Source organism: Xiphophorus hellerii, chromosome 5, assembly GCF_003331165.1.
Source record: "Xiphophorus hellerii strain 12219 chromosome 5, Xiphophorus_hellerii-4.1, whole genome shotgun sequence".
NCBI lineage: Eukaryota > Metazoa > Chordata > Actinopteri > Cyprinodontiformes > Poeciliidae > Xiphophorus > Xiphophorus hellerii.
Window position 1 is genome coordinate 8496979 of NC_045676.1, and position 19644 is coordinate 8516622.

The 19644-nt window shown below is 37.9% G+C and overlaps 2 protein-coding genes across 5 annotated transcripts; both read left to right on the forward strand.

Moving 5' to 3' along the window:
• Positions 1–452: 452 nt before the first annotated feature.
• On the forward strand, positions 453–4978 carry polg2 (polymerase (DNA directed), gamma 2, accessory subunit). Of its 4 annotated transcripts, XM_032563044.1 has the most exons (9): positions 453–724; positions 820–1277; positions 2149–2254; positions 2892–2997; positions 3318–3503; positions 3839–3976; positions 4070–4150; positions 4251–4351; positions 4455–4978. In XM_032563044.1, the coding sequence occupies exons 2-9, from the start codon at positions 821–823 to the stop codon at positions 4618–4620; spliced, it is 1341 nt and encodes a 446-aa protein (XP_032418935.1). In that variant the 5' UTR covers positions 453–724; position 820; the 3' UTR covers positions 4621–4978. The 4 variants fall into 4 exon arrangements, with proteins under 4 accessions (XP_032418935.1, XP_032418938.1, XP_032418937.1 ...); XM_032563047.1 differs by having other exon boundaries at positions 453–1277; positions 4070–4146; positions 4455–4571; XM_032563046.1 differs by having other exon boundaries at positions 453–1277; positions 4448–4569.
• Positions 4979–5552: 574 nt separating this feature from the next.
• On the forward strand, positions 5553–19433 carry srp68 (signal recognition particle 68). Its single transcript, XM_032563043.1, has 16 exons — positions 5553–5695; positions 6148–6214; positions 7040–7153; positions 8599–8794; positions 9020–9102; positions 9229–9338; positions 9432–9511; positions 10497–10637; positions 13138–13236; positions 14453–14517; positions 14789–14942; positions 15084–15178; positions 15994–16123; positions 16197–16272; positions 16385–16437; positions 17604–19433. The coding sequence occupies exons 1-16, from the start codon at positions 5611–5613 to the stop codon at positions 17829–17831; spliced, it is 1776 nt and encodes a 591-aa protein (XP_032418934.1). The 5' UTR covers positions 5553–5610; the 3' UTR covers positions 17832–19433.
• The last annotated feature ends 211 nt before the right edge of the window (positions 19434–19644 follow it).

Sequence of the window (19644 nt, forward strand, 5' to 3'; positions counted from 1 at the left end):
TTAGTCAACAGTCACAAAATCTACACAACCATACAAATAAAATAATTTAAGCCTATTGCAGAGAGCCAGGACATAATGTAGAAACACACACACAAAGTCCAGTTTTTACACGTATTTTATGAAGTATATTTTAATAATTTGATAATTTTATGTATAAAATTATCTGAATATTCACAGTATTTATTTATTTTTTTCTTACTGTGGACTACTAGTTGCCATGACTGTGGCTAATATGGTATCAAACTTTAAACTAATTCGAGTTTACTGACTATAAAATATGTAATACAATAAGTTTAACTACAGACAATATGTATTATTGCGGCAGAAATTATAATAGTTTTATTAAAATCAAACTGGTTGCCAATACATTTTAGGTAGAGTATTGGAAATATGTTACCGTTAAGCCACTTCTCGTTGCTTAGTAACCAGATTCTCTCACGTCATAACCCGGATGTTAATCATTAAGTTCCGGATCTGGAAAGCACGCTGTATGTATCTCCATAGATACTTGACCCTGATGTAGTTGTTTTGTATGTTACAATACTTTTTCCAGATATTATAGCGGATTTTGCACCGGGAGAGCAGAGACCGTAAAAACCGTAAATGTTGCGGTTTGTGACGCCGCTCGGCTTCGCTACATTCGGAGCTGTTTTTTGTTCGTCATCCGCAAATGTTTCCTTCAAACATTCGAAGGAAACATTTGCGGTTACAGCAGGATTTAGGAGTAAGTGTGGCACAGAAGGTGCACATAAATGATTTTATCATAATTTATTCCTGACTTAGCTTGATATTTGGGCCGGGGTTACTCTCCACCTTCAGCATGCTGACTCTGAGCGCCAGACGCTGCGTCCTGTCACAGCGTAAATCTCCACTGAACAGCACCAGAGGACATTGTGACACAGCACCGCCTGATGTTTTGGACCGGGTCCGGACTTTACTGCAGCTCTGTGCGGACAGATACTATATTTCTCCCGGAGAGAGCAACTCGGAGCTGTTCCGGAGAGGCTGGAGCTGCAGCTACGGACCTTTGGGCGTGGAGTTGAGGAGGAACCTGCTGCAGCAGTGGTGGCACTCGGTGACCGGGTCCAGGGCTTGGGTGTTCGGGGTGAATACTGTGAGCAGCAGCCCGGACAGGGGAGCTGGAGGAGCCCGGGTTATTGAATCTGAACGTTTCCAGCAGATACTGGATCAGGCTGAGTTGAGCAGAGAGCAGCTGATCCAGAAGCTCAACAGGCTCCTGCTGAGCTCTCCATCTGTGAGAACAAGTTTACTTCAAGGTAGAAACAATGCATCCTCCTATAATTATCATACGTTTTGGAAATTTGCACAATGTATATAGAAAAAAGCAGCAAATTTCCGCCAAAAGAACTCAATTTTTTTTTTTTTAGCTTAATCTCAGAAAATTTCTAGAGAAATGTTAAAATATCTGCTGTTGAAAAGTTGAAATTTTGCTAGAAAAAAATTGAAGTTTATGAGTTTGAAAAATAATTTTTTTAAAAATACTAGAAATTACTGAGAAATTTTGAGATTTACCTCAGAAATGCTCTTGAAAAAACCTGAAATTTTCTGAGTTTGAAAAATGTTAAGTTTGCTAGAAAAAACAGAAATTTTCAGATTAATCTTAGAAATTTTCTAGGAAAAACTTGGAAACACCTGAGTTTGAAAAGTTAAAAAATATATTTTCTAGATGAAAATGGGAAATTTGAAAAGGTCAGAAATGTTCTGGGAAAAATTGTTGGAATAGTTTGAATAGTTTAAAATCTGCTAGAAATATTTCTTAGTTTAATCTCAGAAATTTTCCAGAAAAAAACTTGGAGATTTCTGAGTTTGCAAAGTTTAAATTTTGCTTGTAAAAAAATGAGAAATTTTGAGATTTCCAAAAGTCAACTTTTTTTTTTAGTCTTGAAACCTTCTGAGCTTCTTCTAGCAAAATTTTTTTGGCCTTTCAAAATCAGAAATGTCCAAGTTTTTTTTTTCTTGAAAATTTGTGAGATTAATCTAACAGTCTCACAAATTGAAAAAAAGTTTACATTTTTTTTGGTGAAAATTGAAACTTTTATTTTCTTGTTTCTCTATCTACAATGGCCCTAGTACCATTGTAAATTTGTGCTTCCAGGATTTATTGTAAAACTCACGATGTGTTTACAGGTGCCTTGGAGCAGTTTGCGCCCTCTCTGGAGATGGTGAACAAAAAGCTTCCTTTCGGCCTGGCTGAGTCCGGTCTGTGTTTCCAGCCTTCAGATGGCTCTGGTTGGTGAGGCTTCAGATACTCCAAATATCTGAAATGCTGCCCAACTGATGGTGTAACCTCAAACAGTTTTATCCACAGTTTTCATCCCATGCTGTTACTGTTTTATTTTTAAGCAGTTAGGAAGCGTGTAACTGCTGCTGCGCCAATTACTTGAACAGGTTGTTGCTAGGTAACCAAAGAATGAGTGAGTTAGTTGATTCCACCAACTTTGCTTTGCAGTGAGAGGTTGAGCAGCTGAAGTCTTTTCTCTGCCTACATTCCCCAGAATGCTGTGTGGTTCTGGTTCAGAGTTCAGTGGAATTATTGGAAATTCTATCAGATGCCTTATCTACTGATATTGATCATGTGTCTGTCACAGAATACGTTGATGTTGATTTATTGTCCAGCCCTACGTTACTCCCTCGGATTACAAGCTTAACATCTTTAAATTTATTTCACCTGTTCCTGAGAACCTACAGAATCAACAAGTGATTTTATGACTGCACTTGTTGTGGTTTTAATTAACTTATCAGATGAGTGATTTTGATTTTACAGACACATTTGTAGCTCTAGAATAGAAATGATGGTTTTCTGGTTGTGGCTTCCACAAGATGTCAAGTGTCTGTTTAGTTTCACTGACTCGTTTCTTTCTTCCTGCCAGCTCCGCTGAGGTCACCCAGACGTCTCTGGTTTGGTTTTGCTCTCCTCGCTCTTCTTCCCAGTGGCTGGATCACTGGGCCCGCCACAGGCTGAAGTGGTGGAGGAAGGTGAGTGTTGACAGAAACTCAAATAAAAGAGACGATGGGAAAACTTCCTGCTGAGAAATGAGTTGAAATAATATGAAAACAGAAATGTTTAAATTTATAAGAAAACCAGACACTATTGTTTGAATTTAGACTTTCCAGAATATGTTGATGATGATGATGATGATAAAGTGAATGAAAGAGGAAGAGGGTTTTTTTTTTACCAAATATTGATGTTGAGCTTACACGATCATGATCAGATTAACAACTCTTTGGTAGTTTCAGTCTCAGACTTTATCATACGTCATCCATTTTGTTTTGTCATTTCCTTTCAACCCGTCCAGTTCGCCTTGTCTCCCTCTGACTTCAGCAGCACTGAGGTGCCTGAAAACGAGCTTGAAGAGAAAACGTCTCGTGGGGTGAAGATCTTGTACAAGTTTCCGTGGGGCCTCGAATCCCTGGAGACGCTGTGGTGCCGAGGAGACGCAGAGCTGCTGCAGACGTATAAGGGCATCCGCACCAAACTGCAGGTCAGCCTGAATCTTTTAGTCCTTCTTTCTCCCCATGTTCTTTCTGCAATGCTGTTTCACTCTTAACTCTGTGATGCAACCCAAATCAAATATAAACTGTCAGCTTTCTCTCATTTCAAGTGTATTAAGATATTTGCACTAGAAACTAGACTAAAAATACTTGGTAAGATTTTTCTGTTTTTGCAGCTTTCCACCATTTTCTAAGGTGAAGCTAAAGTTCATTCAGAAAAAAAGACTGCAGGGAAATATTTTAAGTCCATCAGGTTAAATTATTATTTTATTCTGCTGTTTCAGATAACATGTAACCATTTTCTGACTTGCTGCTTGCGCTTCAGACTCGAGATGGTCGAAAGTCCATTCCCCACGTTGTGTCTGTAAGCGGCAACATGGACCGCGGCGCGATGGCTTTCCTGTCCAACTCACTCCAGCAGCTCAGAAGAGAAGACGGCAAAAAGAGGCTGCAGCAGAGAAAGGTGAGGCTGCAGCAGAGAAAGGTGATGCTGCGCCGCATCTCACCTGGAATACTTCTCTTTTTAGTGACCTCCAGTTTTCTGCTTCTGTTTTAGGTTTTAAAGCTGCATCCAGTGTTGGCTCCTGTCAAAGTGGCTTTAGACATTGGCAAGGGAGCCACGGTGGAACTGAGGCAGGTCAGATCTTTATTCTGCTGACCTTTGATCCCGGAATATGAAATGATCTAATCAGCATGCATAAAAGGAAGAATGTTAATTGCTTGAACATTTATCGTAGGTGTGTGAAGGCCTTCTGCAGGAACTTCTGGAAGCTAAGATCTCTGCGTGGCCCGGATATCTTGAAGCTGTGCCAACATCTTTAGAGCTTCTGAATGCCAAGTAAATAAATGCCTCTTAGTGTTGAAATGTCTTTCTGTTCACTATCAGGAGAAATGCAGAAACTATGGATCATCACTTGTGTTTTTCTGTAAATTGATTCCAGATATGATGAGATGGGCGTTCTCTTCACTGTGGTGATCGGTGAAAAGACTCTGGAGAGCGGCCTACTGCAAGTCCGCAGCAGAGACACAACCGTCAGAGAGACCATTCACATTTCAGAAATTAGAAACTTTCTCTCTAAATATATTTCTGCTGCTGACAAATTCTGAATGTGTGAAAATCATGATGGACTTCCCTCTCAGCGAATTATTCAGTCCCATAAGTAAAACTTTCACAACCAAACTGAGAGACTTTTTGGCATTAAGTCCGGGACTCATCTGAAAAGGCTAAAGAGACCATTTGGAAGTAAAAGGTCCTTAACTTCCAGTCGATGGTTAATTTGTTATCACAAATAGGATGATCAATGAACAGATGACCAGTTAAAGTCAGAAAATATGCAGAATAATTATTTCTCAGGGGAAATTATGACATGTCATGAACATCGTTACATTACAAAATGCAGTATGACCTGTTTTTCTTTTTTTTGTATTCTCAATAAAACCTCTTAGAAGAAAAAATACATTAGCAGCCCGTTTGCAGTTTTTCTGGAGCTTTCACGCATTATTATTTAATATGTTGTTCATCTTATTGATAATTTAATCAAAATTAAGTGGAAAATACATCTTCACATCCCATCAGCTCTGCCTTTTCTCCATTGCTTGCAAAGTATTCCTACACTTTTCACATTTTGTAGCATTACAACTACAAAACTCAGTGTATTTTTATTTGGATTTTATGCGAACTAGGTGCGCAATTGTGGGGTGAAATGAAAATTTTCTTTAAAAATATTTTTTTAAGGAAAAAAAAGTGTTACTAATTTACATCATAAATAATTTTATTAGTAACAATCACCTGCATCAGGTGTGTTAAAGCAGGGAACCAGAAAGAAACGAGGCTGCTTTTTATTTAGTTACTCGCAGCTTGTAGAGAATCCAGAAATTTTATTCAGTAAAGGGAAAAAAAGTAATTTTTTTTACTATAAAGTTACTCAAGTGAATGTATCTGAATATGTTGAAGTCGCGCTAGTCAGTAAAGTACAATTTCTTTTTGCTTTTATATCTCTTTAAAGGTAGGCTATTCTCCAAATCTCGCGAGATTAACACATTCCTCTTAGTGGGTCTGCTGTTGGTGTGATTCAGATTAGCTGTTAGCTTGCAGAGATGACCGCGGACAGGCAGATCGAAGCTAAACTCTCTCCTACGGAAGAAAATAAAGAGAATATACAAGGAGGACTGGGTTTGGAAAGTATCCTTCACATTGTGGCGTTTCTCATCGGGGGGGTTATTTTTTTAACGAGCGAAGCTGTTTCTAGTTCATCAAAGCTAAGCTAACGTTAGCTGCTTGGTAACGCAATTGAAAGGGTTAGCTTGGTTAGGCTACGTGTCATTTGACTACCCATGGTGGACATGAAAACGTTTTGTTTTTAACATCGCAGAACTTTGAATAATTTATTTAAGCAGCAGATATTTTGTCTACCTGTAAAAAAAACAGCTTGTCATAGAAAAATAACGCTGAAATATGGAAGAAACAAACGTACCATCTTTTAAGTTTCATTAGCTCTGCGCTTTCTAGGCTCACTGTTGGTTCATTCATCTGGTGCCAACGCTGCACACACATTCAGACTTGATAGTGTCACATTTGTCTACTGCTATATTTATATACATGTGTAAAGTTTGTCTCTTAACGCTGGATCGCAGTTCTCCAAATCATCAAGGAGTCCCAGCAGCAGCATGGCCTCAGGCACGGAGACTACCAAAGATACAGGTGAGTAGCCAGATTACATGCCGGTGCAAAAACTGGCCTTCAGGGTCATCATTTAGCTCAGTTTCTATTCAAACTGCATTTATAAACTTAGAAAACAGAGAAGCTAAAAATTGTACTCGGGTAGGAGTATTTGGTTAAAAAAGGCTACTTTGAGTAACTGTGAACATAACATTTTATTTTTATTTGTAAAAATCTAAAATCTTAATCTCAAAATATAAGGTTATGTACAAAGTCTGATATTTTAAAGAACAATTACAAGGTAAAAGAGACAAAATATCAAATTCATCAGGCAGAAGTTTCTCAGCATGAAGCTGTTAAGCCCAGTACTACAGTAAGGAATGAACACATGTAATAATAGAATAGTGTAAAATAGTTCCAGTGACAACATGCTGTTTACTGTATTAATTTGATCTCCAAAAGGCACTGCAGCTAAAAAAAAAAAATCTAGTGTACAAAGGAGTCCTACTTTAAAGTATACAGTCTGTGTCTGGCACATTTTTGGCTAAAATATGACTAATCCTCATTCAGTGAAGTAACTTAATGTAACTTAAGTAAGATTAGCATTACTTTAACTAGTTATTACTGAAATAAAACGTATTGTGCAGTATAACTGCACTTTGAAGCACTTCTAATAGACTACTGTAGTAAATGTTTTGTTTTTGTCTTAGAAATCTGTACAATATAAACACTGAGCTAACTGAAGAGAATTCAACATGTGAAAATGGAATATATCTGCTGTATTGTCTCTAAATTGAGTTGTTTTAAAGTGAATACATATTTATCTTACTTTATTTCAGTGTAAATACCTTTTTTTATTCTTCTCAGGGGCTACTGCTCTCGTAGGCTGCGCCGCCTCCGAAAGACTCTTGGCTTCAAGATGGGAAACAGACACAAGTTTGTTGGAAAGAAAATCACAGTGGAAATCCTTTCTGACAGCAGGTTGGTAACGGCTGATGTGAACTTGGACTCTGGTGCAACACCAGTTAATTTGGTCGCAGCGTTTGGTCATTAAATGTCATTTTTTAAGAAAATAACAATATAGTCAGTTCTTTAGGGGGGGTATTTGTAAAATTGACTTTATTTTAGATGTATATGATATCATAATGTTGTTCCCTCATCAAAAACATATCCGGTGTATTGCCTTGATTCTTTCATTCATGTTTGAGAAATCATTGAATCTCCTGTTGCAACCAGTCAGGTGTGTCTTAATGCTTTTTTCACAATGCGTCTATTTCCACAAAGCAATTAAAGAGAGCGAGGCCAGTTACAAAACAATTTCATTTAATTTATGTTTGACATATAAATCTTTTTTAATAACAGCTAAAAGTAACAGTTTCTTAATTGTGCCATTTTGTAGCACAATGTGCCTGGAGAATAATACTACCGCCCCTTTAAATTGTTCTACAGAATAACAATGCATCATGGGTTTTATCAAGTTATTATCTGCTGTATCTGTGTTGTATTTATATTCATTTATATTCTTATATTCTATATTCTTATTCCTTGTTTCTTGCATAATTTAAGGTTTTTCTTGCATAATTTAAGGTTTTGGTTACTCACATTTAGTGTGTACCTTAGTATTTAATTTGTATTTTTGTATTCTTTTGCACTTTTGCTTACTGTGTGTTATCTTTGTTTTTTGCCTGGGAGCTGCTGGTAACTTCAATTTCCTGAGGGAGTCTTCCCAAAGGACCAATAAAGTACAAGTCTAAGTCTATTATAAAATCTAGCAAAAATACATCTTCTTTGATTAAATAGACACGTTTGCAATTTTTACTACGGTTGTAGCAAAAGTTGAAAATTATACAGAATTTCTGACCTTCGATTTGCATCAAACCCAATTTTAAAAAATGACACCGATAATAGGTTAAACTTATTACTGTTATTGTTGAAAACTTATTGAAATTTAAAAATGGCAATTGGAACAATTCTGCCATGAAACAAATTATTATTTTCAAGTAACAGTTTATTTCTGGACTTTAAATTTGTTTTCGTGTGTAATTATTTTTATTTTTTCACATTCTTTTTTAGAGTACAAGAGTTCTTTTAAAAAAGACTGATATAGAGTAGATATAGAGCATATAGTGGTTAGGTTTTCATTATATTATCTCAAAACTGCAACATACAGCCAGTTAACGCCATGAACAGGTGAGTTATTCATAATAATTGAGCAAGAATAAATTCCCTGATTAATGTAACCACTGAAAACAATTTAAATTTGGCTGTTTTGAATAGTCCTTATTTTATCCTCTACCATCTATGGCGTCACATTAAAAGGTCCTGGAAGTTGCAACAGTTTAACAAACTACTTTAGCTGTTTTCTTGCAAAGTTTATGTCCATTGGTAAATGAGAGCATCCATCAAGCTTCCCTTCGTCCCTGCAGGTATCTGTTGCTCGTTCTGATGGAGGCGGAGCGCGCGTGGAGCTACGCCATGCAGCTGAAGCAGGAGGCCAACACGGAGCCGAGGAAGAAGTTCCACCTGCTCGCTCGTTTACGTAAAGCCGCCAAGCACAGCGAGAAGCTGGAGAAGCTCTGCGAGAGCCACCGTGTTGACGCCAAGACCAAACTAGAAGCACAGGTACGCTAAAGACAACAACCTGCTAACATTTCATAACATTTTCATGATGAAAGGGTGTGGAATAAATGCTGAAAATAAAGGACTGGAGCTACCAAATATAAAGTGTCTTGTACTTTTCTCTGAATTAAAAGTTCCCTGTGTTCCATTGAACCTTTCTTTTTTACTAAACTTGTAAACGGAGAGGAATGAAACAGTTTCCAGTCATTGCTGATCTATTTGTTCCAGGCTTACACTGCGTATCTGACAGGGATGGTTCACTTTGAGCTGCAGGAGTGGAAACTTGCCATGGAGGCCTTCAACAAGTGCAAGTAAGTTTTAATCCAATTTTACTTGCAGTACATTGTCTGAAAAAAGGGGTTCATGTTTAGTTACCACTTGGATTTATGTCAAATGTATGAAGAAGAGTAAAAGTAATGTACTCTGTTGTTTACCAGGACCATTTATGAGAAACTGGAAAGCGCCTTCACCGAGGAGCTGGCTGTTCTGTATCGCCAGCGTGTGGATGAGATATCACCCAACATCCGCTATTGTGCTTACAACATAGGTGACTAACTCTCTACAGAGCCTCAAGTGCAGGTGGGCTTGTAATTCAGAGGTAGAGAGAGTTTCCTAAGAGCTTTTCACTGTGAACCTGCAGGTGACCAGAATGCCATCAATGACCTGATGCAGATGAGGCTGACCGGTGGAGGAGGGGGCATGATGGCTGAAAAACTGGAGGTGATGCAGCATAAAGCTTTTTTCTTTAAATTCATAACATCATATGTTTTTCTTTATATTTCTGAAAATGCATCTGACTTAATAGTCGTAATCAAATCAAGTTTTGTTGCTGCTGCTGATGTTTTCATTCAGAGCAGCTCATTCTAACATGTTTACTCTCATTTGATATTATTTCTCTTTAATTTATATTTCAGTGAAGTTGCGGTTAATCACAGAAAGACAAATCTTGCGGATAAGTTTGCTTGCTTATTTCAGAAACAGGTTTTCTTTGGACATCATAACATTTAATAAGTGTTGTTTCAGCTGCTCTTTGCTTAGCAACAGCTTTCTGGACACAATTCACAGAGCAGATCACAAATCTCAGACAGGAAGCTGCAGCGCGCAAAGTATTGGCTCTTCTGCTACAAAAGCCCTTAGAAATGATTTATTATATTATTGTGAAAGGCCCAGATTAGTTGGATCAAAACAATATTGATGTCAAACTTATTTATGTAGCACATTTAAAAACATTTGTTGACCAAAATGCTTCAGTTGCTTCCACAATTATAAAACAATAATAAAAAGTACATAAAACAGAGTTAAGATTTAAAGCTAATCAATTAAGTGTCTCCATACATAATCAGGCTTTGGCCAAAGAAAATAAGTGATGATGATGAGATTTTAGCTGAGATTTAAATGATAGTTAGAGGTAAGTTATTCCAAAGTCTTGGGCGGCCACAGCAAATGCTTAATTATCTCTACATTTTATTCTTGATCACAACAGTAGGGGAAAACAATAAGGTGTATGTCCTGAAGAAAACGGATTTGTAAAGTTGGCTGGTTTTTTTTTAAAAAAAGCACAGTCTATACAAACAGAGTTGCCTTGACAATGTTACAGATGAAGCTCCAGCTGCAGGTCTTGGGAGTTGAGCTCAGTCATTATACATTTAGAAAGTCCTTTAATCAGAGAGATGGTATTATATTCAGAGTGTTTTGTTCCCCTCAGGCTCTGATCACTCAAGCAAGAACCAAGCAGGCGGCCACGATGAGCGAGGTGGAGTGGCGAGGCCGGTCCGTTCCTGTGAAGATCGACAAGGCCCGGATATTCCTCCTGGGTCTGGCGGACAACGAGGCCGCCATCGCTCAGGTCAGCCTTCTCACTCGTGAAAACGCAACACGTCTTAAAACGTGATGACCTCAACGTTGAATACACAGACACCACCCTTTAAAACAAACAGGTGTTCTTAATGTTGCCGGTTGAATGTCCTGAAGAAAGTTGCTGCTATCGAAGGAAATCCAGTGTCTCAGTCGCAGACGATGAAACATTTTAAACGTCAGAATATGAGAAAAACAACAAAGCATCAGTTTAGGTTTTATAGATTTAAAAAACTTGAATAAAAATAAAACATGTGATGCTTGTTGAAGACAACAAATAAATAAAAAGTAGGTTTTGTAATGCCTCAAAGTAAATATTCCTAAAATGATCATTTAGTTATCATTTTAGTTGGCAGAATTGGCAGATTAGGCCTTTTAAAGATTGGCCACAGAACTGCAATCGGTGCAACTCTATGTTGTAAAAACAATTTGATCTCTCTGAGTATTTTAAACTTTTGGATTCTGTTCCATGTTGAAAATGTTTGGAGCCCTACTGGCCTTAATATACGCAGTTCCTGAAACCACCAGTGCGTGGCGCTGTCCTCTGCTGTGAATCACCCGCCCGATCAGCCAAACATTCCTTCCTCTCATCTTTCTGCCCTTCCTGTCGGCTCACCTGTCACACCCGCCGCCACTCAGCTCTCTGGCATGTCGCGTCTCATCATGCAGCTGCATTCTGTGCATTTCACAAAGCCACACCCAGCAGCAGATGTCTGGACGGAGATGCATCAGGTTTATTTTCCCAACAGATTTCAGTCTTAAAAAGAGTCTTTGGGAATCGCCTGTAGCATTAAAACCTATCATGTTGAGCTAAAAACATGAGCCGAAGCTGCTTTCTAATAATCACCATTCTACGTTTTTTAATTTTACACATCTATACTTTATATCACAATGTTATATCAGAGGTGTTGCTTCCCAGTAGGTAACAGCTGATAAACTCTTTAGGGTCAGAGAACATGAGGTCAGGCCTTCAGGCATCAGTCTGAAGTGAAGAGCCTCTCCCATCTCCGACCAGATTATGTGTCCAACCCTGACTCTGAACAGGACGTCCAACTGGTTCAGCTGGTCATGCTGGGCCTCGGCAGGGTGTTGGTGAAAGTCTGCAACTCAAAGAAACGTCACAATCCTGGGTGGATTGAAGCAGCTTTTGACTCATCCAGGAATGTTCGAGTGAAATCCTCTAACCTGTTGCTTCCTCTCGATTGTTTGGCCTCAGAACCATGAAAATCAAAAAAAAAAATGTGTCGACCAAACTCTGAGCCTTCTAAGAGTTTCAGCGAATTTTAATCAGGAGCAGGAACCTTTTATTTTTTAAAATATCTGGTTTTCACACGGTTCTGAAATTAGATGAATGCAACTTCAGATAAATTTTATTTACCGAAAACAAAACCCTTACAGCAACCAGGATTTGGTGAAATGTTGTAATCCTATAAGTAGCTATAAAGCTACTTTATAAAATTTCTTTATTCTTCCAGGATTGTGGGGGGGAAATAGGTCATCATCAATTCCTTTGTTTTTTTAAACATTTTTTATTAAAGATCTTTACTGGTTCATTCCCAACTTATGTTGGTGTTGCACTTAAAAACTTCTGCTTCTGTTAAATGGGCTTACAGGCGTTTCTTTATACTTCTGGCGTTTAGGCCTGTTGCAGCAAATCAATTAATCGTATGACACATTAAAACAAGCTCAATAATTTCCATTTGCATAATTTGTTGTTTTTCTCTTTTCTCTCTTTCTACCAAAAACTGGATAAACTTTTCAATCTGCTGCTTTGGTTTCAACTAGCTCATTTTTTTTGAAGGCTAATTTTAGTTAGAGACTTTAATTCCTTTTATTTGTTTTGGATATTTAAAATGTTTTCCAGTTCCAGTGTTAAATGTTCATTAGAATTTAAAGTTTCTGGATATGTGCAAATGCGTTCTTGCATTATTATTCCATTACCATTATACTACTTGGAAATAGTCTAAAAACAACAATATTATCCTTTATCGCAGTAACTTCCAGGCTTCTACTTAAACTCTTAATTCTAACAGAAACTGTAAATACAAAATGGCTACTCGTTTAATATACGTTTTTGTTTGCAATAACGTCACGAGTAGCTGCAGTAACTGGATTCCAATTAAATACGTTTGCCTTTGAACATGAGAATAATACGGCACACATTTCCTCTTATATTTGAGCGTTTCTCAGATTGTCTGTCGATGGGAAGAAGAACAGTTCTGTTGTTCTGAACCCTGAAACTACGCTGCGACGAGCTGGAATGTACGATGAGCCCGCCTGGCAACATAGCTGAAGTTCATCACTGTCACATTCCTCCCTTTACTATTGTTGCAATCTTCATATAGTTACAACTCTATAAACAACTTGTCCTTTAATATGAATAAATATAATTAAACCAACCATTTCTGTAGATGAATTGGTGTCATTTTGGAGAAGTTTGCTCTGTTGTCCTGGAGAAAAACTCTGCAGGTCTGGTGTTTTTTGTTACGCAGGCCGTCAACGAGGAGACCAAAGAACATCTGTATGAGACGCTGCTGGCCGAGTGCAGAGACACCATCCAGGCCGTGAGGGAGGAACTGAAGAGCGAGGCGGTAAGAGGCGCACTGAGGTCCTACCAATCTAAAAACTGAGGCCCAGCAACACACAGTGGAGATCGTTAAAAACTCAGAAAGTGGTTTGGATATTCAAACGTTACTAAAAAATAATTAGGTAGGCAGAGGCATACTTTAGACATAATGTCCTAAAAACACAGTGGTGGAGGTTTTCCTGTGTTTTTTCATCTGCATCTAAATTTGTTGCTACTTTTTCCTTCAGATGTCGATTAAAAATGTTAAGGCTACATTCACACTGCAGGCAAATGTGACCCAAATCCTACTTTTATTTTAATTTCTTTATTTGCCAAAATTTGACTTCATGGCAACCAGTTCCAATCTTTTCACCTTGTAAAAAATCTGACTCATGCTACTTCCACATGTGACACTAAATTAAACGTATCCGGTCATTTTCAATATGGCCTTAAAGTTTTATCACAATATTTTGTGGTACTATTGCGATAAAAACTATTTACTTTTTTCTGCAGCTGTTTGACTGCAAGTCATAAACGTTACCATTTGTTAATGTTTCTTTAGGAAACCGGTTACATAGAGAAGTGTGATTTGTATCTCTAAAATGCACAAAGTAACTGGATTTAATCTTATTTTCATGTTTATTGATATCCTTATTGAATAAACAGTGGGAAATAGTAGTAAAACTAACAATCCTGATCATATGGACAGTTTTGGAGGATTTAAACAGCTTTAACTAGAATTTATTGTGAAAATGATAAACGATGCGATAAATCCCCACCTCTGTTTTCAGCTGAGCTGTGGCTTCCTTCATCTTCTGATGTGGTGACCAAACTTTCAGTTCCTGTTGCTCAACTATCTTAAAATCGATCTATAATCGACGCCGTCCATTATTCAGGAAACAGCGCATTTAATTGGTAGTATGAACGACCATAATCAAACGAAAAAAATACAATTTCAGCAAATGATCTGAAGGGAGCATCAAGATGTGCTGTGTGACTGTAATTTAAGAGGAAAGTGGCTGAAGAAGGTTTCATGTTTTAATGTTTTGAACTTTATCGCATCCTCCTGGTGCAGCAGAGATACCAGTTTTTTTTGTTGTTTTTTTGTAAGTGAAATCCCAGAGAGAATCTGCTTTAATAAATGTTTGCACCGTTGTATTTTGGGCCTGAAGTTGGTTTGAAGTGTGTTGTTGAAAATAAATGTGGAAGAAAATCAAAAGCGATACTTCTTCTGTTTCTAGAAACAGCGAGAGAGGAGCTCCGATAATGAAAGTGGGAAAGTGTCCAACCTTCAGTTTCTGCACAGGTAAAAACCAGAGGCTTGTGCTTCAGTCAAAATGCTCACTTCACTCATGGATTTGTTGGATGTAAATTAACATTCACACAATCCTCAGATCCCCACTGTACAGCAGCCGTTTTGCTTGTTGAAGTGTTTGTGTCGATATGTTAAGTGATGAACCCGTCATAAGGCGTCGCTGTAGTCTGAGCCCAGCCTGGGAACACCTGGGAGGATTGTGCCAGGTTTTAATTTTTCCTCCTTATTTTCACCTGATATCCCTGCTGCTCTTCTTCCCCAGTTATCTGACCTACATCAAGCTGTGCACACTGGTGAAGAGAAACGAGAGCATGGCCCACACTCTGCAGGCTAAACTGAAGGAAACCGGTGCCGACGAGAACAAGAGGGGCCCCCGTCCACAAGACCTCATCCGACTCTACGACATCATCCTGCAGGTCGGTACCAAAACCAGAAATATTACGTTTCCACCTTAAATATGACAGACTGTTCACATTGGTTGTTTAGTGTCATGATGTGTTGGTCGTCCTCGCTTGCCTTCAGTGATATCTGCTCTCGCTCTCCCTCTCTGCCTGCAGAGTCTGGCTGAGCTCTCCACCCTGCAGGGTCTGGAGGATGACCACACTTTCCAGAAGGAAGTTTCCCTCAAGACTTTGGTCTACAAGGCCTACAGGTTAGTTTTTACAGTGTTTTTGCTTCACATTTCTATTAGAATAATCTCTAAAATCAATCTTCTGTAGGAAAAGCTTTGTAGATTTGAACTTAAATCCTGCAAAATCTAATTAGTTACAAACTTTTTTAGGTTTTACAGCATTTAGAGCTGAAACAATAGTTTGTGATGAATCAGTTATTGAAATGATCAGCTAATTTAGTTATTGATTAATTGGTTACTTGTGTACGACTCAAAAAGGCCATTTAAAAAAAAAAAGTATGTCTCACTCAGAGCAGCAATTAAGTCAAAAAATAAAAAATAAAACTTTGTAATTGTTTTACCCAAAACTCTTCAAGTGGCAGTTTCAGCTTCATCTGGTTTAAATAATGCAAAATAAACTCTCATTAAGCACCTTTTTCTATCAGTTTATCAAAAAATAATCAACAGATTAATCCCAAACTGTATTGATGCCAAGTTGTGATGTTGGAAGTGTTTTTTGCTGCAGATGCCTCCTGTGCTACAAATGAGCAAATGTTCACTAAAGTAAATTATTTATTAAAAAATAAAGGAATCTAATTATTTACTTAATTTTTTATTGAATTTCTAATCTTGAATGAAAGGGGATTCAAGATTGTCTGCTTAAAGTGCAGATTTTTCCAGTTGTTGCCCAATTAATAGTCAGAATAATTGATCAAATAATTTAGTTGCAGCTTTAATAGCATTGATTGCTTAAAAAAAGTCTAATTTAATTTTTTAAAAAGTCATATTTAATATTAAATGAGCTCCTATCATCTCCTGTAGTCACAGTAGACTCATGTCTCTCTCTTTTTCTTCAGGTGCTTCTTCATTGCTCAGTCTTACGTTCTGGTGAAGAAGTGGAGCGAGGCGCTGGTCCTGTATGAGAGAGTCCTGAAATATGCCAAGGAGGTCCAGTCAAAGTCCAAGAGTCTCAACAACAGCCTCAAGGTTTGTTCATAACCAGCATCTTTTTCTTTTTCTTTAGAGATCTCTGTAAAAACGTCTTTCCGAACGTTTTCAGGATCTCCCTGACGTCCAGGAGCTCATCGCCGAGGTCAGCGCTGAGAAATACTCACTGCAAGCTGCTGCCATTCTGGGTGGGAACTCCTTTTAGAAAACCACGTTTTCTAGATGTTAATTATGTTAATTATACAGATTCATTCCTCTGTTTTTCATGTCAAATCCTGAGGGAATGTAATTTTGTTTCAGACACTGATGAAGCACCTGAAGAGAGCTCTCAGCAGCAGGTGAAAGATAACACGGTAAGACTGGTTAGATTTTACTGCAGACTTTCATTTAAATAAAAAGTGCTACATTACAGTTTTACAGTGCCTGATAAAAACCTATCACTCATGTCTAATTTTTATTACTGTTCTGGCTTTCCAGTAAATTTGAATTGTTAGTAATAAATCCTATAAAGATTCAGAATTGGGATGTGTTTCCAATAAGACCAACAGCTTTTTGTTACCATGTATTGTTACAGTGAGTATTAAATATGTCAGGTTTATCTGTAAACTTTCAGCAACAAGGAGATTCAGAGACTTTACATGAAAAAAACATAACGGTGGCAAAGTAGTTGTAATTCACACTGGAATTAATCAATATTCAGGTTATTATTAATCAAAAGCAGCTCTAAACAGATGGGTTTTTAGCCTTGATTTAAAGGAACTCTGTGTTTCAGCTGTTTTGCAGTTTTCTGGATTTTCTTTTTTAAGATTAGATGAACATAAAGGCTGCAGAGCACACTAGAACCAGAAGACCTGAGTGGAAGGTTGATGCGACAGATCTTTAGTGTGTTTTAGTGCTAAGACATTTATTTATTTATAAACTAACAAAGTTATTTTAGTCCTGTAGACTCGGTTTGATTGGGGACTAAAATGGGAACATTTGGTACATTTTCACCTGTAGTGGCGCTGCACCAAGAACCACTGAGGGAAACGAGACAAAAACCTTTGAAGAAGTCGACTTCCTTCTTTATAATATGTAAACAAAAATGGAGTAGCGTCAGATTTTAGCAGTTGTTACGATTTCTGTTTTTTCTTGGGTGAAAGAGCTAAAAAATACTCTTCAATCGGCTCAGCATGAGTAATTTCTCCTGCTAGCACCAGACATGAGTTTGTTTTGGTTGTATTTACCCAGAATGCCTTGTGCTACACTTCTCTTCCTGCTTTTGGAGCGATCTCAGGACCACGGCTCACATTTTTGATCTGTATCGGTTTGATTGCACATTCACACCTCCCAAAAGAAACCGGACTTTCAAGTCAAACAGACCAAAGTTCAGTTAAAGCAGGTGACGGAAGACTGAATTTGTAATCGTCTTTATGCGTCTCTGGATGTTCAGATCCGAGTCCACTCAAAATCTGCGTGTAGTGATGGATGTCTGCGAGCTTCGTTCTCATGTGCAGTAATAAATAAATGTTTTCCTCAGCCTCTGTGTGAACACCTGGACAACTTCCACCTGGACAAGACTCTGGTCGGGAAGCATCCGAACCTGGTCCAGTTCCCGCCGGAGTTCCAGCCCATCCCGTGTAAGCCTCTGTTCTTCGACCTCGCCCTCAACCACGTGGCCTTCCCACCACTGGATGACAAGGTGGAGCAGAAGGGCAAGGGCGGCCTGACCGGCTACATCAAGGGCATATTTGGCTTTGGCAGCTAAGCTGAAGAGCCGAAGGCGACGGGGCTCCAGGTCGATCAAAAAACGTGCCTATTTTTCCCAAATTTGGTGGAGTCTGCAGAGTGAATCCGACCTTCAAACTGAGATTATAGACGAGCTTCAAGTAGCAATATGACCCCATGTTCATCTGGATTCTATAGACCGGATAGTTCCAGACATTAGTGTCTGAATATTCATAAATCCAACAGGTGACTCTCAAAATGACCTTCATTTCCATCGTTTCTTTAATGGAAGAGCCAGTATGTACTGGTGTTCACACCTGGAACTTATAAAAGAGTTATTTTAGATCTGAAACTGGCCAATTCATTTAACTCTGATTATCTGTTTACTCTTGGATAAATTGGACCCATTAGATGAAGAAATATGATTCAGAACCAGGAGATTTATAGATATCGCCTATAAATCCTATATTAGAGATATTTAATGAATATGTTCAGAATCGAGTTATTAAATATGAAAGGGTATTTTCAGTTTTTAACTCTCTTCTGATTTCCATACTTCGGTTCGTTCATATTGGTGATATGAGAACAGTGCGAGCTAATTGATAAAACTATTTTTTCAAATTTTCAGCTCTGCTTTTTGATTTTGTTTGGATATTTTCCCAGATTGTTGTAATTCAAACCTTTCTGGTCTGGTTAGGTTTATGCATCAGACTCCTAAGTTTCGTTATTGTTATAAATTTACTTCAGATCAGCCTGAATCACCCTGATCATATTTTCAGGGCTTCGACGCTCCTGCTGGAGTTTTGTTTTTACCTTCAGCAGACATTCAGCCATCAGGAAGGTTTTAGCAGCCTTTCCATCATCACACCACCACGCCTCATAGTATAAATGTTTTTACTACATGAATAGCATGTCTGGAAGTTCAGCATTGTTACAAACATCTGTTGCTACCCATTGTTTTTGTAGTAAAGAGCAGTTTTTCCTCCAAATCGAACCTCCTGACTTCCTCTGCTCCTTTCTGGACCTGATTTCCTTGTGATAAACTTAGCAGATGAGTTTTTTTATGACCTTCATAAATCTGTGTTGCTGGTCCTTTTTTAAATGCTTTTTTTCTTCTCATTGTGTTGAAGAAGTAAGATGGACTCCCCTCCAGTAGCTTGGAACGGTGCAAAAACACAAAATCTTGCCAAGTGTTTTCTGTCTAGTTTCTAGTACAAATATTGCATTACACTTGAAATAAGAAAAACAAACTGACAAGTAACTTTTCAGCAAGAAATAGGAGCTTGTTTTAAGTAAATAATTCCTTAATATTGAAGAAAAAGTGCTGGTTCCATTGGCAGATAAATTCACTCATGTCACAAGGGAAATTATCTAGTGGTTTTTCTCCTTAATCAAAGTTAAGGAGTTATTGACTTAAAACAAACTCCTATATCTTGCTGAAAAGTTACTTCCAAGTTAGTTTTGTTTTATTTCCAGTGTAATAAGATATTTGCACTAGAAACTGAACCATCATCCCTGGTTAGATTTTGTGGTTTTGCAGTAAAGAGTCTTGGTGATTGTTGGAAACATCTGAAAATAATGATGGGAATGTCTTCATTTTTTCTCCAGGCTCAGAAATAAAATATATTGGCACCAAAATCAATTTTATGATTCTCTTTTTTTTATTTTTTATGTCATTATTACTTGATAAAGAGTGTAAAAGGTTCTGCGCACATTTGTTATGGAAACGCAGGCAATGAGACAAAGCAATGAATTCAATCTGTTGAGTTTCCCTAGATTAAATCTTTTTCAATCAATCAAATTTTATTTGTATAGCACATTTCAGCAGCAAGGCATTTCAAAGTGCTTTACAT